At 48.2% G+C, this 26,627-nt stretch overlaps 1 protein-coding gene across 6 annotated transcripts in view; it reads left to right on the forward strand.

Annotated features, from left to right (window-relative positions):
- usp25 (ubiquitin specific peptidase 25) overlaps positions 1-26,627 on the forward strand; it is a 151,677-nt gene that overhangs the window by 74,373 nt on the left and 50,677 nt on the right. For all 6 annotated transcript variants that reach the window (XM_078409739.1, XM_078409740.1, XM_078409741.1 and 3 more), the window contains 8 exons: positions 2,954-3,081; positions 6,763-6,858; positions 7,528-7,695; positions 10,639-10,847; positions 14,706-14,776; positions 17,796-18,024; positions 20,597-20,797; positions 23,135-23,274. In XM_078409739.1, the coding sequence (XP_078265865.1) occupies positions 2,954-3,081; positions 6,763-6,858; positions 7,528-7,695; positions 10,639-10,847; positions 14,706-14,776; positions 17,796-18,024; positions 20,597-20,797; positions 23,135-23,274 (1,242 nt within the window). The remainder of the gene's footprint in view (positions 1-2,953; positions 3,082-6,762; positions 6,859-7,527; positions 7,696-10,638; positions 10,848-14,705; positions 14,777-17,795; positions 18,025-20,596; positions 20,798-23,134; positions 23,275-26,627) is intronic.

Here is a 26,627-nt window from a genome sequence, read left to right on the forward strand (position 1 = left end):
TTCACGCTTCTGTTCCTCTTGCCTGATGGGAGAGGGGAGATGAGGGAGTGACCCTTCATCTTGTTCTTTGGCACTTATGGACATGGATGTCGTTGACGGGAGCTTGGCGAGTCTCTCTTCCCATAATGCAACTCTAGTACTGAAGTAAACAAGGAACTGTCTCAACCCCACCACCCCCACAGTCCCGTAACTCCCTCATCTACCCTCTTCCATCAGGCAAGAGGTACAGAAGTCTGAAAACACACACACACATCTCCTGATTCAGGGACAGTTTCTTCCCGGCTGTTATCAGGCAACTGTCCAAGAATAAAGGGGAGGCCATTTAAAACTGAGGTGAGAAGAAAACCTTTTCACCCAGAGAGTTGTGAAATTGTGGAATTCTCTGCCACAGAGGGCAGTGGAGGCCAATTGACTGGATGAATTTAAAAGAGAGTTAGATAGAGCTCGGGGGGCTAGTGGAATCAAGGGATATGGGGAGAAGGCAGGCACGGGTTACTGATTGTGGATGATCAGCCATGATCACAATGAATGGCGGTGCTGACTCGACGGGCTAAATAGCCTCCCCCTGCACCTATTTTCTATGTTTCTAACTGACCCATCCTATCGCCAACTAGAGGGTGATCCTGAGCTACTATCTGAAGAAGTCTGATAAGATGTCGTGCCCTACTGAAGTAATGAAGGACCACTCCCTCCCCCCCTCCCCCAACCCCCATCACAGCGTGGTTTGGGATCAGCACCATCCAAGACCTCAAGGAATTGCAGCGAATTGTGGACGCAGCCCAGACCATCGCAGAAACCAACCTCCCTTCCATCGACTCCATCTACACCTCACGCTGCCTCGGCAAGGCAAGCAGCATAATCAAGGACCAGTCTCACCCCGGCCACTCCCTCTTCTCCCCTCTCCCATCGGGCAAGAGGTACAGAAGTGTGGAAACGCACACCTCCAGATTCAGGGACAGTTTCTTCCCAGCTGTTATCAGGCTACTGAATCATCCTCTCAGCAACCAGAGAGCGATCCTGAGCTACTATCTACCTCTTTGATCGGACTTCACTGGGCATTATCTTGTATCGAGTTATCCACCACATACACGGGCTGACGTTTGGTCAACAAGAGTTTTCTCGTTTGGGCGGCCATGGTGGCGCAGCGGTAGAGTACAGCGCTTGCAGCGCCGGGGACCCGGGTTCGATCCCAACTACGGGCGCTGTCTGTACGGAGTTTGTACGTTCTCCCCCGTGACCTGCGTGGGTTTCCTCCGAGATCGTCGGTTTCCTCCCACACTCCAAAGACATACAGGTTTGTAGGTTAATTGGCTTGGTGTATGTGTGTAAAATTGTCCCTAGTGGGTGTAGGATAGTGCTAATGTATGGGGATCGCTGGTCGGTGCGGACTCGGTGGGCGGAAGGGCCTGTATCTTTAAACTAAACTAATCTAAACTAAGAGTTCAAACCCAACCACAGCAGTTAGGGAGTGTACATTTGTTTAATTAAATAAATCTGGAATTAAAATGCTAGCTCGATTAACTGGCATCAGTGGCTGGCACTATTAAAACAAATAACTACGGTAAAACCCCATCTGATTTTTCCAGTATTTTGGGGGGAAATAAAAACTGCTGACTTTAGAGACACAAGGTTTAGTTTAGTTTAGAGATACAGCGCGGAAACAGGCCCTTCGGCCCACCGGGTCCGCGCCGACCAGCGATCCCCGCACACTAACACTATCCTACACCCACTAGGGACAATTTTTACATTTACCAAGCCAATTAACCTACAAACCTGTACGTCTTTGGAGTGTGGGAGGAAACCGAAGATCTCGGAGAAAACCCACACAGGTCACGGGGAGAAAGTGCAAACTCCGTACAGACGGCGCCCGTAGTCGGGATTGAACCCGGGTCTCTGGCGCTGCATTCGCTGTAAGGCAGCAACTCTACCGCTGTGCTGCCCTGTGCTGGAGTAACTCAGCGGGACAGGCAGCATCTCTGGAGAGAAGGAATGGGCGACGTTTCGGGTCGATGCCCTTTGTTAGACCCATTTTATTTCCTATTCCCACGCTGACCTTTTTGTCCCGGCTCTCCTCCATTGCCATGAGTGAGGCCACACGCACATTGGAGGAACAGCACCTCACATTCGCGACCCAAAACGTCACCCATTCCTTCTCTCCAGAGATGCTGCCTGTCCCCGCTGAGTTACTCCAGCGTTTTGTGCCTCGGAAATGCTAAACTCTCGTCGAAGGGAAGAGGCCTCTTCAGTCTGAAGAAGGGTCTCGACCCGAAACGTCACCCATTCCTTCTCTCCCGAGATGCTGCCTGACCCGCTGAGTTACTCCAGCATCTTGTGTCTTATCTTCAGTTTGAACCAGCGTCTGCAGTTCCTTTCTACACATTTTAACACATTTACTAGGCTTTATGTTCCTCAGGGTTCCGGTGATCTTTAATAATAGATTATTAAATCAATTGTATAAGAAAATAACTGCAGATGCTGGTACAAATCGACGGTATTTATTCACAAATTGCTGGAGTAACTCAGCAGGTCAGGCAGCATCTCCGGAGAGAAGGAATTTGTGACGTTTCGGGTCGAGACCCTTCTTCAGACTGAAGAATAATAAATCTATTATTGTGCGTAGGAAATGCTAAACTCCTACAGTGGGCCAATGTTATCAACATCCGTGCCGGATGTGAAATTCACCAAGTGTTTCTTGTAGCTTTGTATCCTTGGGGTGGTTTTTGATTCATTTAATTTGCTGTATTAATTTATTTTTTGTGTTACAAAATGAAATTTCTATTGTGTTTTGTAGTTTAGCACAGTCCGCAGGCGTTGCCACTTTCATTTCACTGCACGTCTTGCATATATGTATGTGACAAATGAAGTTGACTTGACTTGATTCACCGGACGTACAAGTGATCAGCTGCCTCATTTTTTTTGCTGAATAACGAATGTTTATTTTTCGTTCCCGCAGCACTGGTTCACTGCGTTACCTCCCGTGCTAACCTTCGAACTTTCCAGATTTGAGTTCAATCAAGCTTTGGGCAGGCCGGAGAAGATTCATCACAAGCTGGAATTTCCATCCCTCTTGTACATGGACAGGTACTGCTGCTGTGCGTTTTACGAGGCCTACTATTGTCCAATGTTCCCAGAGACAGAGTATCCCAGAGCTCCCGTCTGTATTGATGGTGACGATGACGATATTGATACCTCACGTGTAGGGAGATAACTGCAGATGCTGGTACAAATGGAAGGCATCACAAAATGCTGGACGTACAAGTGATCAGCGTGTCAAGGCAGCATAGAAACATAGAAAATAGGTGCAGGAGGAGGCCATTCGGCCCTTCGAGCCAGCACTGCCATTCATTGTGATCATGGCTGATCGTCCCCAATCAATAACCCCCGCCTGCCTTCTCCCCATATCCCTTGATTCCACTAGCCCCTTGAGCTCCCTCTTAAATCCGTCCAGTGATTTGGCCTCCACTGCCCTCTGTGGCAGAGAATTCTACAAATTCACAACTCTCTGGGTGAAAAAGTTCCTTCTCACCTCAGTTTTAAACGGCCTCCCCTTTATTCTAAGACTGTGGCCCCTGGTTCTGGACTCGCCCAACATTGGGAACGTTTTTCCTGCATCTAGCTTGTCCAGTCCTTTCATAATTTTATGCGTCTCTATAAGATCCCCTCTCGTCCTTCTAAACTCCAGTGAATACAAACCTGACGTTTCGGGCCGAGACGCTCCTTCAGACTGATGACATTGCGTTCAGGTTTATCGGAGCTTAAGTCGAGGAGCACCTGTGCAGTGATATTCTCTGTTTGTGCGTCCAAACTACACAAAACATCAGTCTGAAGAAGGGTCTCGACCCGAAACGTCACCCATTCCTTCTCTCCTGAGATGCTGCCTGACCGGCTGAGTTACTCCAGCATTTTGTGATGTTGATGCCCATTGTCACTTGCACCTACTGTAGGTGCAGGTGCTCCCCGACTTACGATATTTCAATAGACAATAGGTGCAGGAGGAGGCCATTCGGCCCTTCGAGCCAGCACCGCCATTCAATGTGATCATGGCTGATCATTCTCAATCAGTACCCCGTTCCTGCCTTCTCCCCATACCCCCTGACTCCGCTATCCTTAAGAGCTCTATCCAGCTCTCTCTTGAATGCATTCAGAGAATTGGCCTCCACTGCCTTCTGAGGCAGAGAATTCCACAGATTCAAAACTCTGACTGAAAACATTTTTCCTCGTCTCAGTTCTAATTGGCCTACCCCTTATTCTTAAAATGTGGGCCCTTGTTCTGGACTCCCCCAACATTGGAAACATGTTTCCTGCCTCTAACGTGTCCAACCCCTTAATAATCTTACACGTTTCGATAAGATCTCCTCTCATCCTTCTAAATTCCAGTGTATACAAACCTGGCCGCTCCAGTCTTTCAACATACGACAGTCTCCTTCTAAGTTCCAGTGTCGAGGAGCACCTGTACAGTGACAGTCTCTGTTTTTGCGTACAAACTACACAAAAGAGTTGGCCTTGCCCCTCCCATGTCTGGGTTCTCTCCCCATTTAGAAAATAGCCTACGCCTTTATTCCTGCGACCAAATTGCATGACTCCACACTTTGCCACACCATATTCCATTAGTTTCTGCTTACAAAGTACACAACAGAGTTGGCACAAAGGTGCCGACAAAGCTACAAGAAGTCCTAATCTGAGGAAAGACATTGTTGCCATAGAGGGAGTACAGAGAAGGTTCACCAGATTGATTCCTGGGATGGCTGCACTTTCATATGAAGAAAGACTGGATAGACTCGGCTTGTATTCGCTGGAATTTAGAAGATTGAGGGGGGATCTTATAGAAACGTACAAAATTCTTAAGGGGTTGGACAGGCTAAATGCAGGAGGATTGTTCCTGATGTTGGGGAAGTCCAGAACAAGGGGTCACAGTTTAAGGATAAGGGGGAAGTCTTTTAGGACTGAGATGAGAACGTTTTTTTTCACACAGAAAGTGGTGAATCTGTGGAATCCTCTGCCACAGAAGGTAGTTGAGGCCAGTTCATTGGCTATATTTAAGAGGGAGTTAGATGTGACCCTTGTGGCTAAAGGGGTCAGGGGGTATGGAGAGAAGGCAGGTACAGGATACTGAGCTGGATGATCAGCCATGATCACAGTGAATGGCGGTGCAGGCTCGAAGGGCCGAATGGGCTACTCCTGCACATATTGTCTATGTTTCTATGTAGTTACGCCCCTTTAGCCTTTGAGTGACCACTGCTTGCAAGATTCGAGTTAGTGTAAGTTGAACGTAGTTAATAAAGTCTTTGGATCGTTATCCAGGTGTAAGGCTTCTGTTATTATTACGGTCACCTCACGCCTGCACGTTCCACTTACACCAACTCGAATCTCGCAAGCAGTGGTCACTCAAAAGCTAAAGGGGCATAACTACAAACGCATGACGCATAACATGAGTGACACCATTACACTAATCTACATCATCCCTTCTTCGTTCCCTCCCACTGGGTCCCTCTTAGTTCTCGGCGGCCCCCTCCGCCGGTTTCTCCGACCTCTACCAGTCATAAGGTGATAAGTGATAGAAGCAGAATTAGGCCAATCGACCTATCGATAAGTTTCAACGAGGTCCCCCCCCCCTCATTCTTCTAAACTCCAGCGAGTACAGGCCCAGTGCCGTCAAACGCTCATCATATGTTAACCCACTCATAAGGTCATAAGTGATAGGAGCAGAATTAGGCCATTCGGCCCATCAATATACATTAATGACTTGGATGAAGGGATTAAAAGTACCATTAGCAAATTTGCAGATGATACAAAGCTGGGTGGTAGTGTGAACTGTGAGGAAGATGCTCTGAGGTTGCAGGGTGACTTGCACAGGTTGTGTGAGTGGGCGGATGCATGGCAGATGCAGTTTAATGTGGATAAGTGTGAGGATATCCACTTTGGTGGTAAGAATAGGAAGGCAGAGTATTATCTGAATGGTGTCAAGTTAGGAAAAGGGGACGTACAACGAGATCTGGGTGTCCTAGTGCATCAGTCACTGAAAGGAAGCATGCAGGTACAGCAGGCAGTGAAGAAAGCCAATGGAATGTTGGCCGTCATAACAAGAGGAGTTGAGTATAGGAGCAAAGAGGTCCTTCTGCAGTTCTACAGTGCCCTAGTGAGACCGCACCTGGAGTACTGTGTGCAGTTTTGGAGGAAGGATATTCTTGCTATTGAGGGTGTGCAGCGTAGGTTTACTAGGTTAATTCCCGGAATGGCGGGACTGTCATATGTTGAAAGACTGGAGCGACTAGGCTTGTATACACTGGAATTTAGAAGGATGAGAAGAGATCTTATCGAAATGTATAAGATTATTAAGGGGTTGGACATGTTAGAGACAGGAAACATGTTCCCAATGTTGGGGGAGTCCAGAACAAGGGGCCACAGTTTAAGAATAAAGGGTAGGCCATTTAGAACTGAGATGAGGAAAAACTTTTTCAGTCAGAGAGTTGTAAATCTGTGGAATTCTCTGCCTCAGAAGGCAGTGGAGGCCAAGTCTCTGAATGCATTCAAGAGAGAGCTAGATAGAGCTCTTAAGGATAGTGGAGTCAGGGGAGAAGGCAGGAACGGGGTACTGATTGAGAATGATCAGCCATGATCACATTGAATGGCGGTGCTGGCTCGAAGGGCCGAATGGCCTCCGCCTGCACCTATTGTCTATTGTCTATTGTCAAGTCTATTCCGCCAGTTAATCAATCATCTGCATATTAAACGGACGATGCATTCTTTTTTAATAAACACCAGATACATGGATAAAAACCGGGAAATAACCAGGATCAAAAGGGAGGAGATTCGGCGACTGAAGGAACATCTCACGCTGTTACAGCAACGATTGGAAAGGTACGTTAACTGTGGCCTGACAGCGGTCAGTAAAGACGCTCCCTGACTTATGTAAGTGTCTTGTCCCGCGGTTCCTGCACAAGTCACCCGTTCGCACTAGCTCCGTGTTACCCCACTTTCTCATCCACTCCCTGCACACCGGGGATAACATTTACAGAGGTTACATTTAACGTACAAACCCGCAAGTCCTTGTGTAGATGTGTAGGAAGGAACTGCAGATGCTGGCTTAAATCGAAGGTAGACACAAAATGCTGGAGTAACTCAACAGGACAGGCGGCATCTGTGGAGAGAAGGAATGGGAGACGTTTCGGGTCTGGCAGCTTGTTCCATACACCCACCACCCTTTGTGTGGAAAAGTTACCCCTCTATTCCCATTAAATCTTTTCCCCTTCACCTTGAACCTGTGTCATCTGATCCTCGATTTCCCTGCTCTGGGCAAGAGACTCTGTGCATCTACCCGATTTATTCCTCTCATGATTTTATACACCTCTTTAAGATCACCCCTCATACTCCTGCGCTCCAAGGAATAGAGACCCAGCCTGCTCAACCTCTCCCTGCAGCTCACACCCTCTAGTCCTGGCAAACGTCCTCGTAAACCTTCTCTGCACCCTTTCAAGCTTGCAGTCCTCCGCGCGATTCTTACTGTTTTCCTTCTGTTACGCTTGCCAGGTACTTGAGCTACGGTTCTGGCCCCAAGCGCTTTCCGCTGGCCGACGTGCTGCAGTATGCCTTGGAGTTTGCTTCCAGTAAACCCGTGTGCATGTCGCCAGTGGAGGATGTGGAGACTGCCCAGCCAAGCAGCACAGCAGCACCTCAGACAACGGCGAGGCTGGAAAGGTGCGTACTTGACGTTTCAAAATTATTATTTGCCTCCCTTTTAACTCTTGGTTATTTATTTGCCAGAAATATATGTTCACAACTACTTAATTTTGAAAACGTTATTGCACAGCGGGTCAAACAGTAGAGTTGCTGCCTCACAGCGCGGGAGACCCGGGTTCGATCCCGACTACGGGCGCTGTCTGTGTGTATGCGGAGTTTGCACGTTCTCCCCGTGACCTGCGTGGGTTTTCTCCGAGATCTTCGGTTTGCTCCCTCACTCCAAAGACGTGCAGGTTTGACAATAGACAATAGGTGCAGGAGGAGGCCATTCGGCCCTTTGAGCCAGCACCGCCATTCAATGTGATCATGGCTGATCATTCTCAATCAGTACCCCGTTCCTGCCTTCTCCCCGTACCCCCTGACTCCGCTATCCTTAAGAGCTCTATCTAGCTCTCTCTTGAATGCATTCAGAGAATTGGCCTCCACTGCCTTCTGAGGCAGAGAATTCCACAGATTCACAACTCTGACTGAAAACGTTTTTCCTCATCTCAGTTCTAAATGGCCTACCCCTTATTCTAAAAATGTGGCCCCTTGTTCTGGACTCCCCCAACATTGGGAACATGTTTCCTGCCTCTAACGTGTCCAACCCCTTAATAATCTTACACGTTTCGATAAGATCTCCTTTCATCCTTCTAAATTCCAGTGTACACAAGCCTAGTCGCTCCAGTCTTTCAACAGGTTTGTAGGTTAATTGGCTTGGTAAAATGTAAAAATTGTCCCCGGTGGGTATAGGATAGTGTTAGTGCGCAGGGATCGCTGGTCGGCGCGGACCCGGTGGGCCGAAGGGCCTGTTTCCGCGCTGTATCTCTAAACTAAAGACCCGGGTTCGATCCTGACTACGGGTGCTGTCTGTGTGTACGTTCTCCCCGTGACCACGTGGGTTTTCTCCAGGTGCACCGGTTTCCTCCCACATTCCAAAGACGAACAGGTTTGCAGGTTAATTGGCTTCTGTACATTTTCCCTAGTGTGTCTAAGATAGAACGAGTGTACGGGCGATCGCTGGTCGCCGCGGAATCAGTGGGGCGAGGGGGCCTGTTACCCCTGTTGTATCTCCAAACTAAACTAAACATCCTTGGTCTTATTGTAATAGGATGCTGTTGATCCAAGATGTTTAACAGTTGGAAGTAGCTTGATTCTTAACAAAATAGATAAATCACAGAATTCCAGTTGAGTTTATTATTGTCACATGTACCGAGGTACAGTGAAAAGCTCTTTTTGATGCATGCTAGCAGTCAGGGAAAAGATTATATGTGATTTATTCACAAAATGCTGGAGTAACTCAGCAGGTCAGGCAGCATCTCGGGAGAGAAGGAATGGGTGACGTTTCGGGTCGAGACCCTTCTTCAGACTGATGTCGGGGGTGGGACAAAGGAAGGATATAGGTGGAGACAGGAAGATAGAGGGAGATCTGGGAAGGAGGAGGGGAAGGGAGGGACAGAGGAGCTATCTGAAGTTGGAGAAGTCAACGTTCATACCACCGGGCCGCAAACTGCCCAGGCGAAATATGAGGTGCTGCTCCTCCAATTTCCGGCGGGCATCACTATGGCACTGGAGGAGGCCCATGACAGAGAGGTCAGACTGGGAATGGGAGGGGGAGTTAAAGTGCTGGGCCACCGGGAGATCAGTTGCGTTAATGCGGACCGAGCGCAGGTGTTCAGCGAAGCGATCGCCGAGCCTGCGCTTGGTTTCGCCGATATAAATAAGTTAATGTGATTATATGTGATTACAGTCATAGAAACATAGAAACATAGAAAATAGGTGCAGGAGTAGTCCATTCGGCCCTTCGAGCCTGCACCGCCATTCAATATGATCATGGCTGATCATCCAACTCAGTATCCCGTACCTGCCTTCTCTCCATACCCCCTGATCCCTTTAGCCACAAGGGCCACATCTAACTCCCTCTTAAATATAGCCAATGAACTGGCCTCAACTACCTTCTGTGGCAGAGAATTCCACAGACTCACCACTCTCTGTGTGAAAAAAAACTTTCTCATATCGGTCCTAAAAGACTTCCCCCTTATCCTTAAACTGTGACCCCTTGTTCTGGACTTCCCCAACATCGGGAACAATCTTCCTGCATCTACCCTGTCCAACCCCTTAAGAATTTTGTACGTTTCTATAAGATCCCCCCTCAATCTTCTAAACTCCAGCGAGTACAAGCCGAGTCTATCCAGTCTTTCTTCGTATGAAAGTCGAGCTGTCCACGGTGCAGACAGAAGATCGAAAGGAATGGCACCTAGTGCAAGATAAAATCAAGTGAGGTTGTATTAAAGATAGTCCAAGCGTCTCCAGTGAGGGAGATAGTAGCTCAGGACTGCTTTCACTAAACTAAACTAAACCTTTGTTGTATTGCTATAGGGTGCTGTTGGACTAAGGTGCTTGACAATTGGAGGTAGTTTAGTTTGGAGATACAGTGCGGAAACAGGCCCTTCGGCCCACCGAGTCCGCGTGGATGATCAGCCATGATCACATTGAATGATGGTGCTGGCTCGATGGGGCGAATGGCCTACTCCTGCACCTATTGTCTATTGACCAGCGATTCCCCCGTACACTAGTTCCATCTTACACACACACACACACACGGGACAATTTACAATTATACCAAGCCGATTAACCTACAAACCTTGAAGTGTGGGAGGAAACCGAAGATCCCGGAGAAAACCCACACAGGTGACGGGAAGAACGTACAAACTCCGTACAGACAGCGCCCGAGGTCAGGATCGAACCCGGGTCTCTGGCGCTGTGAGGCAGCAGCTCTACCGCTGCGCCACCGTGCCATTCTAGTAGCTTGCGTCTTAACAAAATAGATAAGCAGAATTCGTATGATTTGGGAAATGGGGGATTTGTTGTGGAATGATTAAACTAACCAATGTTTGTTTGGTGGTTGTGAATTGCCCACAGCCCAACGGACCAGGGCCCCGTGGTCCCCACAGATGCCCCATGCACACCTCCCCTTCAGAGGCCCATCGTGCATAAACCGTTCACGCAGTCCAGGGTGCCACCGGAAATCCCAATGCACCCTGCACCCCGCCACATCACCGAGGACGAGCTGAGGGTGCTGGAAGGTTGCCTACATCGATGGAGGACGGAGGTGGAGAATGACACCAGAGGTAAGGACTGCACCCTCGGCCAGCACCCACACCACCTGATCAGTGCGGACTCCACCCTCGACCAGCACCCACACCACCTGATCAGCGCGGGTGGCAGGGGTTAGGTGGAAAAGGCAGGAGAATGGGGTTGAGATGGATCAGCCATGATTGAATGGCGGAGTTGACTTAGTTTAGTTGTGGTTTAGAGATACAGCGCGGAAACGGGTCCCACACCCTCATGGGACAATTTTTACATTTACACCCAGCCAATTAACCTACAAACCTGCACGTCTTTGGAGTGTGGGAGGAAACCGAAGATCTCGGAGAAAACCCACGCAGGTCACGGGGAGAACGTACAAACTCCGTACAGTACAGCACCCGTGGTCGGGATCGAACCCGGGTCTCCGGCGCTGCATTCGCTGTAAGGCAGCAACCCTACCGCTGCGCCACCGTGCCCGACTTGATGGGCCGAATTACCTACTTCAGCTTCTATGACGTATGAACCACCCCATTCCAGAGTGCTGGAGAGAAGGAATGGATGACGTTTGGGGTCGAGACCCTTCTTCAGACCCGAAACGTCACGCATCCCTTCTGCCTGTCCCGCTGAGTTACTCCAGCTTTTTGTGTCTGTCTTCGGTTTAAGCCAGCACCTGCAGTTCCTTCCCGCACATTTCCAGAGTGCAGTGTGTTGCTTGTTAGTTTGATGACCAGGCAACGCCGTGACTTTGCACAGTCTGATTGTGCTCATTACCTTTGTAAAAGATCGACAGAACAACTAATTTCCCCGTGTTCATGAGGACCTGCTGATGCTGCTTTACAAAAAATGTGTCTTTAGGGCAGCACGGTGGCCGAACAGTATAGTCGCTGCCTCACAGCGCCAGAGACTCGGGTTCCATCCTGACTACCGTTGCTGTCTGCATGGAGTTTGTACGTCGCCCTGTGATCGTGTGGGCTTTGTCCGGTTTCCTCCCACACTCCAAAGATGTACAGATCTGTAGGTCAATTGGCTTCAGTAAAATTGTAAGTTGTCCCTAGTGTGTGTAGGATGGTGTAAGTGTACAGGATGATCGCTGGTCGGCGCGGACTCGGTGGGCTGAAGGGCCTGTTTCCGTGCAGTATCTATAAAGGCTGCAATGGTCTTTATTGTCGCGTCCTCTTCACTGGTGTGAGGTGCACACAGTTTCTTTTTTTACATTGGCGAGGCTGAGAGCAGACTCAACGACCGTACACTTGCACTTGGTCCGCCAAGGGCTGCTGGACCTTCCATTTTACCTGTGTAGTAGACAAAGTGGACCCGTTGGGCCCAAAACTCTCCTGCATTGGTGCAGCACCCTGTCCTCCTCCCCCTGCCCTCTCTCCTCAACCCCCCTCTCCCTTCTCCCCCCTCTCCCTTCTCCCCCCTCCTTTTAAACGTTAAAATGTAAAATAACTGAAAAAATATAACACCGATTTCAATAAAACTACTTGCATTATCATTAAAGTGGCGATGGTGAGTAAGGTGGGCCTAAAATTGTCGCGCTATCGTGTACCGTTTTGGCTGAAGTTCAGTCACAAACAAGATAATTAACGAGAGTTTTAGTATATAGATGAAGGAACTGCAGATGCTGATTTAAACCGAAGGTAGACACAAAATGCAGGAGTAACTCAGCGGGTCAGGCAGCATCTCTGGCGAGAAGAAACGGGTGACGATTTGGGTCGAGGCCCTTCTTCAGACCCGTTTTATCTCCTCTTCCTATTCCCACGCTGACCCTTGTGTTCCGGGTCTCCTCCAGTGCCCTGAGAGAGGCCATACGCAAATTGGAGGAACAGCACCTCATATTCTAATCCTGCACAGGAACAAGCCCTTCGGCCCAGAATGTTTGTGCCGGACATGACGTCCAAGTTAAACTGATCTCCCTTGCTTGCACGTGATACATATCCCTCTGTTTCCTGCACTTCCCAAGTGCCTATCTAAAGGTTCCTTAAACACCACTATTGTGTCTGCCTGCATCAACACACCTGGCAGTACCTTTCTGCCTCACACATCTCCTTTAAACTTCCCCCCTCTCACCTTATCTCTCTGCCCTCTAGTGCTGGACATTTCCACCCTGAGAAAATGGTCATAAGGTCATATGTGATAGTAGAATTAGGCCATTCAGCCCATCAAGTCCACTCTGCCATTCAATCATGGCTGATCTATCTCTCCCTGCTAAACCCATTCTCCTGCCTTCTCCCCATAACCCCCTGACACCCGTACTAATGTTTCTGACTGTCTACCCTATCTATGCCGGCACGGTGGCGCAGCGGTAGAGTTGCTGCCTTACAGCGAATGCAGCGCCGGAGACTCAGGTTCGATCCTGACCACGGGCGCCGTCTGTATGGAGTTTGTACGTTCTCCCCGTGACCTGCGTGGGTTTTCTCCGAGATCTTCGGTTTCCTCCCACACTCCAAAGATGTGCAGGTTTGTAGATTAATTGGCTGGTCAAATGTAAAAATTGTCCCTAGTGTGTGTAGGATAGTGTTAGTGTGCGGGGATCGCTGGGCGGCGCGGACTCAGTGGGCCGAAGGGCCTGTTTCTGTGCTGTATCTCTAAATCTAAAAAAAAAAATGTCTCTCGTAATGTTGTATATTTCTATAAAGTCTCCCCACAACTTCTGACGTCTCCCCAGAGAAAACAATCCAAGTTGATCCAACTTCTCCCTGTAGCTGAAACCCTCTAATCCAAGCAACATTCTGTCCGAAGAAGGGTCTCGACCCGAAAAGCCACCCATTCCTTCTCTCCCGAGATGCTGCCTGTCCAGCTGTGTCTACCCTCGCGATTAGCTTCAGAGTTAGTTTTCAGCAATTAATTGAAAGTGGCAAGTAATTTCTTACGTACATTAAATACATTTGTGAAAATAATTATACAAAATAATACTAACATAAATAAAAAGTATGGTAAGAAAATGGTAGCGCAGCGGTAGAGTTGCTGCTTTACAGCGAATGCAGCGCCGGAGACTCAGGTTCGATCCTGACTACGGGTGCTGCACTGTAAGGAGTTTGTACGTTCTCCCCGTGACCTGCGTGGGTTTTCTCCGAGATCTTCGGTTTCCTCCCACACTCCAAAGACGTACAGGTATGTAGGTTAATTGGCTGGGCAAATGTAAAAATTGTCCCTAGTGGGTGTAGGATAGTGTTAATGTGCGGGGATCACTGGGCGGCACGGACTTGGAGGGCCGAAAAGGCCTGTTTCCGGCTGTATATATATGATATGATATGATATGAAAATAAAAAGAATAATTGAAAAATAATAATAAAAAATATAAAAAGAATAATTAAAAAATAGCAATAAAATAATAAATTAAAAATAATTTACAAATTAAAATAATTGAAAAATAGTTATAAAATAATAAAAAAAATTAAAGAATAATTAAAAAATAATAAATTAAAATTATAAAAAATAAAAAGAATAATTGAAAAATAATGATAAAACGATATTTAAAAAATAATAATTAAAAATAATAAATTAAAATTATAAAAATAAAAGAATAATTGCAAAATAGTAATAAAACGATACATTTAAAAAAATAATGATTAAAAAATAACTTAAAATTGTAAAAAATAAAAAGAATAATTGCAAAATAATAATAAAATAATACATTAAAAATAAAAAGAATTGGAAAAAAATAAATAACTAATAAGATAATAAATTAAAAATAAATAGAATAAATAAAAAATAAAAATAAAATAAATGGATTATTCCTGCAAGCACGTAATTGGGATTGTGGGTGTGACTGGAGTTGCAGTCGCCGGCCCCAGTGGGGTATAAGCTGTCTTTGGAGTTGCAGTGGCTGCCCCCAGTGGGGTATAAGATGTCTTTATCGTCCATGTTGTCAATGTGAATGTCTGGTGTGTTTTCAGATCTGCAGGAGAGCATTGGTCGTCTCCACCGCACCATCGAGCTGATGTACACTGACAAGACCATGATGCAAGTGAGTGCATTGCCCATGTGATTTCGCACTGAGCTGCAGGTGTCTGCTCAGAAAGGAGGTGAAGAGGAACTACTTTAGAAAAAATAGAACGTAGGAAAATGAGGTGCAGGAGGAGGCCATGCGGCCCTTCGATCCAGCACTGCAATTCGTTATGATCGTGGCTGATCATCTAAAATTAGCACCCCGTTCCTGCTTTTTCCCTTGATTCCTTTAGCCCCAAGAGCTACATCTAACTCTCTCTTGAAAACATCCAGTCAGAGGGTCGTTAATCTGTGGAACTCATTGCCACAGAGGGCTGTGGAGGCCAAGCCAGTGGGTATTTTTAAGGCAGAGACAGACAAATTCTTGATTGGAACGGGTGTCAAGGATAATGGGGGAGAAGGCAGGAGAATGGGGTTAGGAGGGAGAGATAGATCGGCCACGATTGAATGGCGGACTGGACTCGATGGGCCGAGTGGCCTAATTCTAGTCCTCTAACTTGTGCAGGCAGGCAGACTGCTGTGAGCGTGAACGGGTGGGGTGAAGGTCAAGGTCCAGTCACCTTGGTCCAGACGCAACCAAGTGGGGAGACATGCACGCGATCCCCGGACACTCGGCTTCTGGAGGGGAAAGGACAGAATAGCGTTTCAACCAGAACTCTTGATTAAAACAATCTGAGGATGAAATTTCAATCAAGATGTTTAGTTTAGATTTAGTTTATTACTAGACCAAGTGGAGCTGTTGGGCCCAAACCTCTCCTGCATTGGTGCAGCACCCTCTCCCTCCCCCTGTCCCCTTCCCCTCCCCCCCCACTGCCTTCCCTCCCTCCCTCCGTCCTCCCCCTCCCTCCTCCCCCCCTCCCTTTCCTCCACCTCCCCCTCTTCCCTTCCGCTCCCCTCCACTCCATCCCCCTCAACCCCCCTCCCTCCGTAGACAGATTTAAACCTTAAAATGTGAATAACTTTAAAAATATGACATCGATTTCAATGAAACGTCTTCCAGTAGCACCAAAGGGACGACGGTGAGTAAGGTGGGCCTAAAATTGTCGCGCTATCGTGTACCGTTTTGGCTGTAGCTCAGGAACAAACAAACAAACAAACAAACGAGAGTTTTAGTAGAGAGATTATTGTCCCGTGTGCCGAGGTACAGTGAAAAGCTTTTTTGTTGCGCGCTATCCAGTCGGCGAAAAGACTACATACATGATTACAGTCGAGCCGTCCACAGTGGACAGAGTGTGTAGGAAGGAACTGCAGATACCGATTAAGACTGAAGATGGACGCAAAGTGCTGGATTAACTCAGCGGGTCAGGCAGTATCTCTGGAGAAAAAGGACGGGTGTTGTTTCGGTTCGGGACCCTTCTTCAGACAGTGTGCAGATGCAGGATGAAGGGAATAACTATGCAGTCAAAGAATAAAGTCTACACATTAACACAATCAGGCCATCTACAGATAGAGGAGGTGGAGGAAGGAACTGCAGATGCTGGTTTAAACAGAAGATAGACACAAAAAGCTGGACAGGAGGCATCTCTGGAGAGAAGGAACGGGTGACGTTTCGGGTCAAGACCCTTCTTCAGACTGAAACGTCACCCATTCCTTCTGTCCAGAGATGCTGCCTGTCCCGCTGAGTTACTCCAAGTTTTGTGTCTATCTACAGATAAAGGATAAAGGGTACAGCATTTAGTGCAAGATATTACACTGCAGTCTGATCAAAGTAAGTTTAATTGGCTCCAATGAGGTAAATGGGAGGTCAGGACCGCTCTCTGGTTGTGGTGGGACGGTTCAGTTGCCTGATAACAGCTGGGAAGAAACTGTCCCTGAATCTGGAGGTGTGCGTTTTCACACTTCTGTACGCCTTGCCCGATGGGAGAGGGGAGAAGAGGGAGTGGCCGGGGTGAGACTGGCCCTTAATTATTCTGCTGGCCTTGCCGAAATAAGTGTAGATGGAGTCAATACAAGGGAGGCTGGTTTGTGTGATAGCCATATCTACAACTCTCTGCTGTTCCTAAACCAGGCTGTGATAGAAACATAGAAAATAGTTGCAGGAGGAGGCCATTTGGCCCTTCGAGCCAGCACCGCCATTCATTGTGATCATGGCTGATCGTCCACAATCAGTAACCCGTGCATGCCTTCTCCCCATATCCCTTGATTCCACTAGCCGCCCGAGCTCTATCTAACTCTCTTTTAAATTCATCCAGTGAATTGGCCTCCACTGCCTTCTGTGGCAGAGAATTCCACAAATTCACAACTCTCTGGGTGAAAAGGTTTTTTCTCACCTCAGTTTTAAATGGCCTCCCCTTTATTCTTAGACTGTGTGGCCCCTGGTTCTGGACTCCCCCAACATTGGGAACATTTTTCCTGCATCTAGCTTGTCCAGTCCTTTTATAATTTTATACGTTTCTATAAGATGTTTAACAAGACGCATTATTCAATGTTATATGGTGCTGGGGGGGAGGCACTTTATATCAATGTGGTGTAACAATGCAAGCACAAGGAAAGTGTATTGCATGCCTGAATCTACTGCAAGCATTGACACAGATTCTTATGTATATCTGTACTCTGTTAAGCATACCGAGACCCGGGTTTGATCCTGACTGTGGGTGCTGTCTGTACGGAGTTTGTACGTTCTCCCCGTGATCTGCGTAGGTTTTTGCCCTGGTGCTCCGGTTTCAATAGACAATAGGTGCAAGTGTAGGCCATTCGGCCCTTCGAGCCAGCACCGCCATTCAATGTGATCATGGCTGATCATTCTCAATCAGTACCCCGTTCCTGCCTTCTCCCCATACCCCCTCACTCCGCTATCCTTAAGAGCTCTATCCAGCTCTCTCTTGAAAGCATCCAACGAACTGGCCTCCACTGCCTTCTGAGGCAGAGAATTCCACACCTTCACCACTCTCTGACTGAAAAAGTTCTTCCTCATCTCCGTTCTAAATGGACGGGGTGGCGGCTGGTCAGCAGGGACTCGGTGGGCCGAAGGGCCCGTTTCCGCGCTGCATCTCCAAAGTCTAACGCTTGCTTGTTATATTTTTCCCTTTGCACTCTAGGTCCCTTACCGATTACATGCAGTCTTGGTCCATGAAGGTCAGGCTAATGCTGGGCATTACTGGGCCTACATCCACGACCACCACCACGAGAAGTGGATGAAATACAACGACATAGCTGTAACCAAATCCTCCTGGGAGGAGCTTGAACGAGACTCCTTCGGTGGCTACAGGAATGCGAGTGCATACTGCTTAATGTACATCAACGACACAGATCGATACTTAATAGAAGGTAACTGCCTTGCTGGCATACCCATGTTTTATGTAATATTTGTCGTTGCGCTTGGAATGTGGGAACCTACGTGCGTGAAGGAACTGCAGATGCTGGTTTAAGCCGAAGATAGACACAAAAAGCTGCAGTAACTCAACGGGACTGGCAGCATCTCTGGTGAGAAGGGATGGGTGACGTTTCGGATCGAGACTCTTCTTCAGACCTCAGCCCTACCAATGTTCTCCAGTGATAGAAACATAGAAACATTGAAAGTAGGTGCAGGAGTAGGCCATTCGAGCCTGCACCGCCATTCAATATGATCATGGCTGATCATCCAACTCAGTATCCCGTACCTGCCTTCTCTCCATACCCCCTGATCCCTTTAGCCACAAGGGCCACATCTAACTCCCTCTTAAATATAGCCAATGAACTGACCTCAACTACCTTCTGTGGCAGAGAATTCCACAGATTCACCACTCTCTGTGTGAAAAAAAACATTCTCATCTCGGTCCTAAAAGACTTCCCCCTTATCCTTAAACTGTGACCCCTTGTTCTGGACTTCCCCAACATCGGGAACAATCTTCCTGCATCTAGCCTGTCCAACCCCTTAAGTTTCTATGCTCCAGCACTTGTGGTCTTGTTTTTTTATAAAACCAGCATCTGCAGTTCCTTGTTTCTTCATCAGTTGTTCATGTTCCTGTTTGGGACGGGTGACGTTTTGGGTCGAGACTGAAGACTAAGGAGTCTGAACAAGGGTCTCGACCGGAAATGCCCCTCCTTCCTTCCCTCCAGAGACGCTGCCTGTCCCGCTGAGTTACTCCGGCATTTTGTGTCTATGTGTGAACCCATATTTGAGTGACTGATTGATACTTTATTGTCAAGCGTACTTGGTGCAGTGAGTTTAAATTAGTTTAGTTTAGAGATACAACGCGGAAACAGGCCCTTCCGCCCACCGAGTCTGCACAGACCAGCGATCCCCACACATTAACACTACCCTACACACACTAGGGACAATTTCCACATATACCAAGCCGATCAACCTGCAAACCTGTACGTCTTTCAAGTGTGGGAGGGATCCGAAGATCTCAGAGAAAACCAGCGTAGGTCACGGGGTGAACGTACAAACTCTATACAGACAGCACTCTTAAACTGTGGCCCCTGGTTCTGGACTCCCCCAACATTGGGAACATGTTTCCTGCCTCCAACGTGACCAACCCCTTAATAATCTTATATGTTTCCATAAGATCCCCTCTCATCCTTCTAAATTCCAGTGTCTGGAATTCAATCTCTCCCTCCTAAGCCCATTCTCCTGCTTTCTCCACATAACCCCTGACACCCGCACTGATTAAGAAGGTATCTATCTCTACCGTAAAAATATCCATTGACTTGGTCTCCACAGCCTTCTGATGACTAATGAAATTCCTCCTCATCTTCCTAGAAGAACGTCCTTTAATTCTGAGGCTGTGACCTCTGGTCCTAGACTCTCCCACTAGTGGAAATGTCACCAGTGGAAATATATATACGGTGGCACAGCTGTGGAGTTGCCGCCTCACTGCACCAGAGACCCAGGTTCAATCCTGACTACGGGTGCTTGTCTGAACGGGGTTTGTACGTTCTCCTCGTGACCTGTGTCGGGTTTTTTCCGGGATCTCCGGTTTCCTCCCACACTCCAAAGCCGAACGTGTTGTAGGTTAATTGGCTTGGTAATAATTGTAAATTGTCCCTAGTGTGTGTCGGATAGTGTTAGTGTGCGGGGATCGCTGGCCTCGGCGCGGACTCGGTGGGCCGAAGGGCCTGTTTCTGCGCTGTAATTCTGAACTAAACACGTTATTGCGTATGTTGAAAAAATGGAGCGACTGGGCTTGTACACACTGGAATTTAGAAGGGTGAGAGGGGATCTTAGACAATAGACAATAGGTGCAGGAGGAGGCCATTCGGCCCTTCGAGCCAGCACCGCCATTCAATGTGATCATGGCTGATCATTCTCAATCAGTACCCCGTTCCTGCCTTCTCCCCATACCCCCTGACTCCGCTATCCTTAAGAGCTCTATCCAGCTCTCTCTTGAATGCATCTTATTGCGATATATAAGATTATTAAGGGATTGGACACGCTAGAGGCAGGAAACATGTTCCCAATGTTGGGGGGCATGTCCAGAACCAGGGGACACAGTTTAAGAATAAGGGGTAGGCCATTTAGAACGGAGATGAGGAAAAACGTTTTCAACCAGAGAGTTGTGAATCTGTGGAATTCTCTGCCTCAGAAGGCAGTGGAGGCCAATTCTCTGGATGCTTTCAAGAGAGAGCTAGATAGAGCTCTTAAGGATAGCGGAGTCAGGGGGTATGGGGAGAAGGCAGGAACGGGGTACTGATTGTGGATGATTGTGGATTCAGTCTGACCTTATTAAATCTTGGTATCCTGTTTCCATACGTTTCTTCCAAATGGCGGGAGTGAAAGGCGAGCGTGGTCAGGGTTTCGTGTGCCTCTGATGTTGTCAGGGATCTCTGCTCATCTGCACTTACCCGAACCGTGCACCTTTTCTGCGCGTCGTGCGACTTTGAAAGAGTTTTTAAGATGTTGGCTTTGTTCTTGCAGAGGAGTTTGACAAGGAGACGGGCCAGGCTCTGACTGGAATGAACACGCTGCCGTCTGATTTGAAAGAGTACGTGAGGGATGACAACCGCAGGTTCGAGAAGGAGCTGCAAGAGTGGGACGCCCAGCTGGAGAAGAAAGCCCAGCTGGAGAAACTGGAGATACGCACCGCTCCGAGGGATCCTGCTTCAGCACCTACCTCAGGTAGCAGGCTGTGTTCTCACCAGCTTGGAAACGTAGGCACATGGAAATGGGTCCTTCCTGCTAGGGCTGCCGACTGTCCCATATTAGCCAGGACATCCCTTACTGTGGGCTAAATTGGTTTGTACCGTAAGGGACCGCCCTTGTTCCGTATTAGGCCCGGACAGTGTAGGCCCGGACATTGTAGGCCCGGGGTCCGTGTAGGCTCGGAGGTCCGGGCGCCGCCCAACGGAGGTTGCGTACCAACCTGCCTCCTGGCCCGGGCGGCCACCATTGGTGGAGCAGGAGCACGTGGCCACTGGCTCGGTGAGGTCACGTGGGGAGCGTGGTGGTGACGTCACCCTGTGTCCCTTATTTGGTGTGAGAAAGTTGGCATGGGAAGGAGTCCCGACCCCCCAGTGATGACCCCTTCTCCCATCTCCAGCGGACCCCCTCCTCTTGGACCCACCCCCCCCCCCCCCCCCTGTTTGGCCAACTACCCTCACTAGAACTTTTCTTCTCCTCATTAACCACCTCAAATTCTCCACTCCCCTGACTAACTCTAACCTCTTCCCCTCCTGAACGTGCAGCCCTCCACTCACTCTGCAACAACCCGGACTTAGTCATCAAACCCGCTGACAAGGGAGGTGCTGTGGTAGTCTGGCGTGCTGACCACTACCGGACCGAGGCCAGACGACAACTCTCAGACACCTCCTCCTACTTATCCCTGGACCATGACCCCACCAACGAGCACCAGACCTTAATCATCAGCACCATCACGGACCTCACCATTTCTGGCGCTCAATCCTCCAATGCCTCCAAACTTTTCGTTTCCCAGCCCCGCACGGCCCGATTTTACCTTCTACCTAAAATCCATAAACAGAACTGTCCCAGCAGACCCATTGTTTCTGCCTGTTCATGTCCCACCGAACTTATTTCCACCTACCTTGACTCCATCCTATCCCCCCCCACCCCGGGATCGCTGGTCGGTCCGGACTCGGTGGGCCGAAGGGCCTGTTTCCACGCTGTATCTCTATAAAGTTTATTGTCTTAACTAACTAAAGGTTATTGTCAATTGTAGATAGTAATCTAGGTATTCTGAAGAAGGGTCTCGACCCGAAACGTCACCCATTCCTTCTCTCCTAGATGCTGCCTGACCTGCTGAGTTAGTCCAGCATTTTGTGTCTACCTTGGGTTAAACAAACATGCATTGAGGAGGCGAGCAATAGGGGGGAATAAGACCATAAGATCATAAGACAGGAGCAGAATTAGGCCAGTTGGCCATTCGATCGTGGTTGATTTATTTGTCCCCCCTCAACCCCATTCTCCTGCCTTCTACCCGTAACCTTTGACGCCCTTACTAATCAGGCACGCATGATGTTTACAACCCTGGTCTCGTTTTGCAGTGCACACGAAGGAGCTGAAATATCTCCCATTCCCAACCTGACCTTTCTGTCCTGGGCCTCCTCCATTGTCAGAGTGAGGCCCAGCGCAAATTGGAGGAACAGCACCTCATATTTAGCAATTAATTGAGTGAATTAGTAATGAGTGACGTTTCGGGTCGAGACCCTTCTTCAGACTTCAGGCAATTCCCTTATCATGTATCTATTATACACTGTAAATCAGCCATTCAGTCTGAAGAAGGGTCTCGACCCGAAACGTCACCCGTTCCTTCTCTCCTGAGATGCTGCCTGACCCGCTGAGTTACTCCAGCATTTTGTGTCTACCTTGGGTTAAACAAACATGCCTTGAGGAGGCGAACAATAGGGGGGAATAAGACCATAAGATTATAGAAACATAGAAAATAGGTGCAGGAGTAGGCCATTCGGCCCTTCAAGCCTGCACCGCCATTCAATATGATCATGGCTGATCATCCAACTCAGTATCCCGTACCTGCCTTCTCTCCATACCCCCTGATCCCTTTAGCCACAAGGGCCACATCTAACTCCCTCTTAAATATAGCCAATGAACTGGCCTCAACTACCTTCTGTGGCAGAGAATTCCACAGATTCACCACTCTCTGTGTGAAAAAAAGACCTAAAAGACTTCCCCCTTATCCTTAAACTGTAACCCCCTTGTTCTGGACTTCCCCAACATCGGGAACAATCTTCCTGCATCTAGCCTGTCCAACCCCTTAAGAATTTTGTAAGTTTCTATAAGATCCCCCCTCAATCTTCATAGACATAAGACATAGGAGCAGAATTAGACCAGTTGACCATTCGATCGTGGTTGATTTATTTGTCCCCCCCGCCCCACCCCCCCCCCCCCATCAACCCCATTCTCCCGTCCTCTCCCCGTGACCTTTGACGCCCTTACTAATCAGGCACGCACGATGTTTACAACGCTGGTCTCGTTTTGCAGTGCACACGAAGGAGCTGAAGTACCTCGAGCAGCCAACGGCAAACCAACCGTCCAAAGTCTGTGAGGAGGACACGGCAAGAACTGTCTCCAGAGCAGCCACGGAGTATGAAGACCAGGGCCCAGAGTCCGCACTGCAGGCGGTATGACTTGCAACAAGCCAACCTCTTTCTTTTTCTTTTTTTTTTTAATAATAATTTTTCGCTTCTCACCAAATAAACGAATGTCACCTCGGTGATACACACACCCTCGGTTATCATTTGCTGAGGCAAAGCACTACTCTCTCTCTCGCACCCACTGCCACTAACGTTTCTAAAAACTCATGGTGTATTTATACTATATACAGGAGTACCTTAGCCCGGCAGAAGAAAAAAAGCAGCATTGCTTTGCCTTCCCGCCCCGTTCAAAAATGACCACTGTGTGATGTTCGAGGTGAACTTCGAAGATGATTTATTCCGCGGGACTTGCATTTTAATTTGTGCAAAGGAATTGGGCGATGGGGTCAGGTCGGCGTGTGTTGTTCATCTGCCAGTGCCCTTGATCTTAATGGTTCATTGATCCATATCAATGGGTAGTGCAGAATCACCACACTGCCACCTGACTGGGGCTACCAGCAGGCAAGACTAGGTAAGGGCAGCATGCCTTATTTTTCTCCGTCATATGGTCACAAGTGAGAGGAGCAGAATTAGGCCATTCGGCCCATCAAGTCTACCCCGCCGTTCAATCATGGCTGATCTATCTCTCCCTCCCAACCCCCTTCTCCTGCCTTCTCCCCATAACCCCTGACACCTGTACTAATCAAGAATCTATCTATCTATTCCGGAAAAATATCCACTGACTTGGCCTTCTGTGGCAATGAATTCCACAGATTCACCACCCTGTGACTAAAAAAATTCCCTCCTCATCTCCTTCCTAAAAGAACGTCCTTTAATTCTGAGGCTGTGACTTCTGGTCCTGGACTTTCCCACTCGTGGAAACATCCTCTCCACATCCACTCTATCCATAATCCTTATGGATGAGGTGTTTTATTCAGCATGTAGATTCAAGCTCACAATTACTGGTGATAACTTTTTTTAAAATTCTGGATTTTACTAACAGTTTAACCTCCTTGGGAGTTATCATGTTCGAAGAAGTTTGACAGATCATTGGTCCATACCTTGTGGTATAGACCGGTAATTAATTACTGTGTACCCCAGTTTATGAATGCTATATAAAGGTCCTTTACACATGATGCTGTCACTTGTCTTTTTTCTCCTCTTTGTCAGCCCCCCCCCCCCTCAGTTCCCAGCCCAGTGTCCCCTTTCCCAAAGATGCCAATTCTCCATCTCCCTCAGGGTCCTGTCTGCATCAGCTACCCTTCTCACCGTCATCACCCGGGGGATTCCCTCTCTTCAGGGAGCGAATACCTACAGTTGTCACCTCACTCAATGGCCACCTGCTAACAGCCAAGCCCGAGTTTCTGTCCCTGGGCGGCGCGGTGGCGCAGCGGTAGAGTTGCTGCCTTAGTGCGCCAGTGTGTTCGATCCCGACTACGGAGTGCTGTCTGTGTGCGTGCGCTTGTACGTTCTCCCTTTGACCGCGTGGCTTCCTTCCGGGCGTTCCGGTTTCCTCGCACACTCCGAAGACGTGCCGGTTTGTAGGTTAATTGGCTTCTGTAAATTGCCGTGTGTGTGTGTCGGGCAGAGCTAGCGTACGGGATGATCACTGGTCGGAGAGAGAACGTACAAACTCCACACAGACAGCAGCCGTAGTCAGAATGGAACCCGGGTCTCTGGCGCTGTGAGGCAGCAGCTCTACCCGCCGTGCCGCTCCGCGTCATTCCCGTGACCTTGCTACCTTTGTCCTTCGAGCTGATGCGAATGCAGAGGCTCACGAGTCCAAGCCTCGTTGTTTTTTTGGGGCCATTTGTCGAAGAGTTACTTTTGTTGGTGGCTTGAGAGAGACACACTCTGCTTGGCTATAGAGGACAGAATTCCTTTTCCGAAGGCCACTGGCGAATCCGATGAGTTTTCACAGTCATTTCATAATGTAACGTTACCGTTTTATTTTTTTAAACTATTGATTTATGTAAAAGGTGGCATTTAAATTATCATGGAGTTAAAACCACTTTCAGTAAAACTTCACCCCTGCGCCTTTGATGGCCCTGATCAGGAATCTGAAAGTCCGTTTGTCGGTTAATTGGCCGCTGTAAATGTTTCCCTGGAGCTTGGGGAGTAGATGGAGATAGTGGGATAAATGTGTGTGGAGTTTGTGTGTGAACGGGAGATCGATGGTTGGCGTGGAATCGATGGGCCGAATGGCCTGTCTCCATGCTGTATGCTTGAACAGGAGAAGCTATTGGGGACTTTCCACCCATCCACACCTGAGCCTGGAAAACTGGACGTGGGAGGTGAACCAAACTGGAATACCACTTACCATCTGGTGAATCTGTGGAACTCATTGCCACAGAAGGCAGTGGAGGCCAAGTCAGTGGAGATTTTTTACGGCAGGGATTGATAGATTCTTGATTAGTGCGGGTGTCAGGGGTTTACGGGGAGAAGGCAGGAGAATGGGGTTGAGAGCAAAGATACTAGAGGAGCAAGATGGACCACTCCATTGAAATCGCCTCTACTGAAGTGTGGTACGCAAAGCAGCAGAACGCCCGCCATTTTAGTAAGCAAAACCCGCCGTCTGCTCTGCCTCTCGCAGTGTAACCAGTGTTGTGGGGGAACAGTATGTGTGATGATACCATAAAAATGCTGAATATATCTCATCTATCAATTCACAGATTTTTGTTATTTTTCTTTTAAAATGTTTCTGCTAAGTTTCTGCCGACTAAAATGGCGCCATGACGCACTACGTTTTTTAGAGTCGAGTGGTCTATCTTGTTCCTCTAGTATCTTTGCTTGAGGGGGAGAGATAGATCAGCCATGACAGATTGGCGGCGTAGACTTGATGGGCCGAATGGCCTAATTCTGCTCCTATCACCCATGAGCTTACTTATCCACTGGATGAACTTGCTGAGGCATTAAGAACAGATTTATTAATTCACCAAAATGTAAAGTAGCAGCAATGCAGCTTCAGAGTGGTGCAGTACTCCTGTATATAATATGCAGACGTTTATAACATGCGGCTAATCTTTAACATCACCCTTATGCCATGTTTCATTTTGAGTTCCAGCCCTGCAGCTTCGTCCGGTATCACTCATCCTAACCGCATTCTCCAAAAGTTGGCTTTAAATATTTCAAGGTGGAACACCGACGTTAAAGAGATCGACGTCAATCTTCCCCCACCAAAGAAGTGCCCAATATACATACATTTGGCAGGGCACACAAATGCTGTGTGTTCTAACGAGGGTGGGGAGAGACAGAAGTGGACTTAGAAATTGTGCTGTTGATCTGATTTTTACCCCCTAACCATGAGCAAAAGACACAAAAGTGCTGGCTCGGCTAGCGTGGATGTGGAGAGAGTGTTTCCACTGGTGGGAGAGTCTAGGACCAGAGGTCACAGCCTCAGA

This window comes from Rhinoraja longicauda, chromosome 12 (assembly GCF_053455715.1).
Source record: "Rhinoraja longicauda isolate Sanriku21f chromosome 12, sRhiLon1.1, whole genome shotgun sequence".
Classification (NCBI taxonomy): domain Eukaryota; kingdom Metazoa; phylum Chordata; class Chondrichthyes; order Rajiformes; family Arhynchobatidae; genus Rhinoraja; species Rhinoraja longicauda.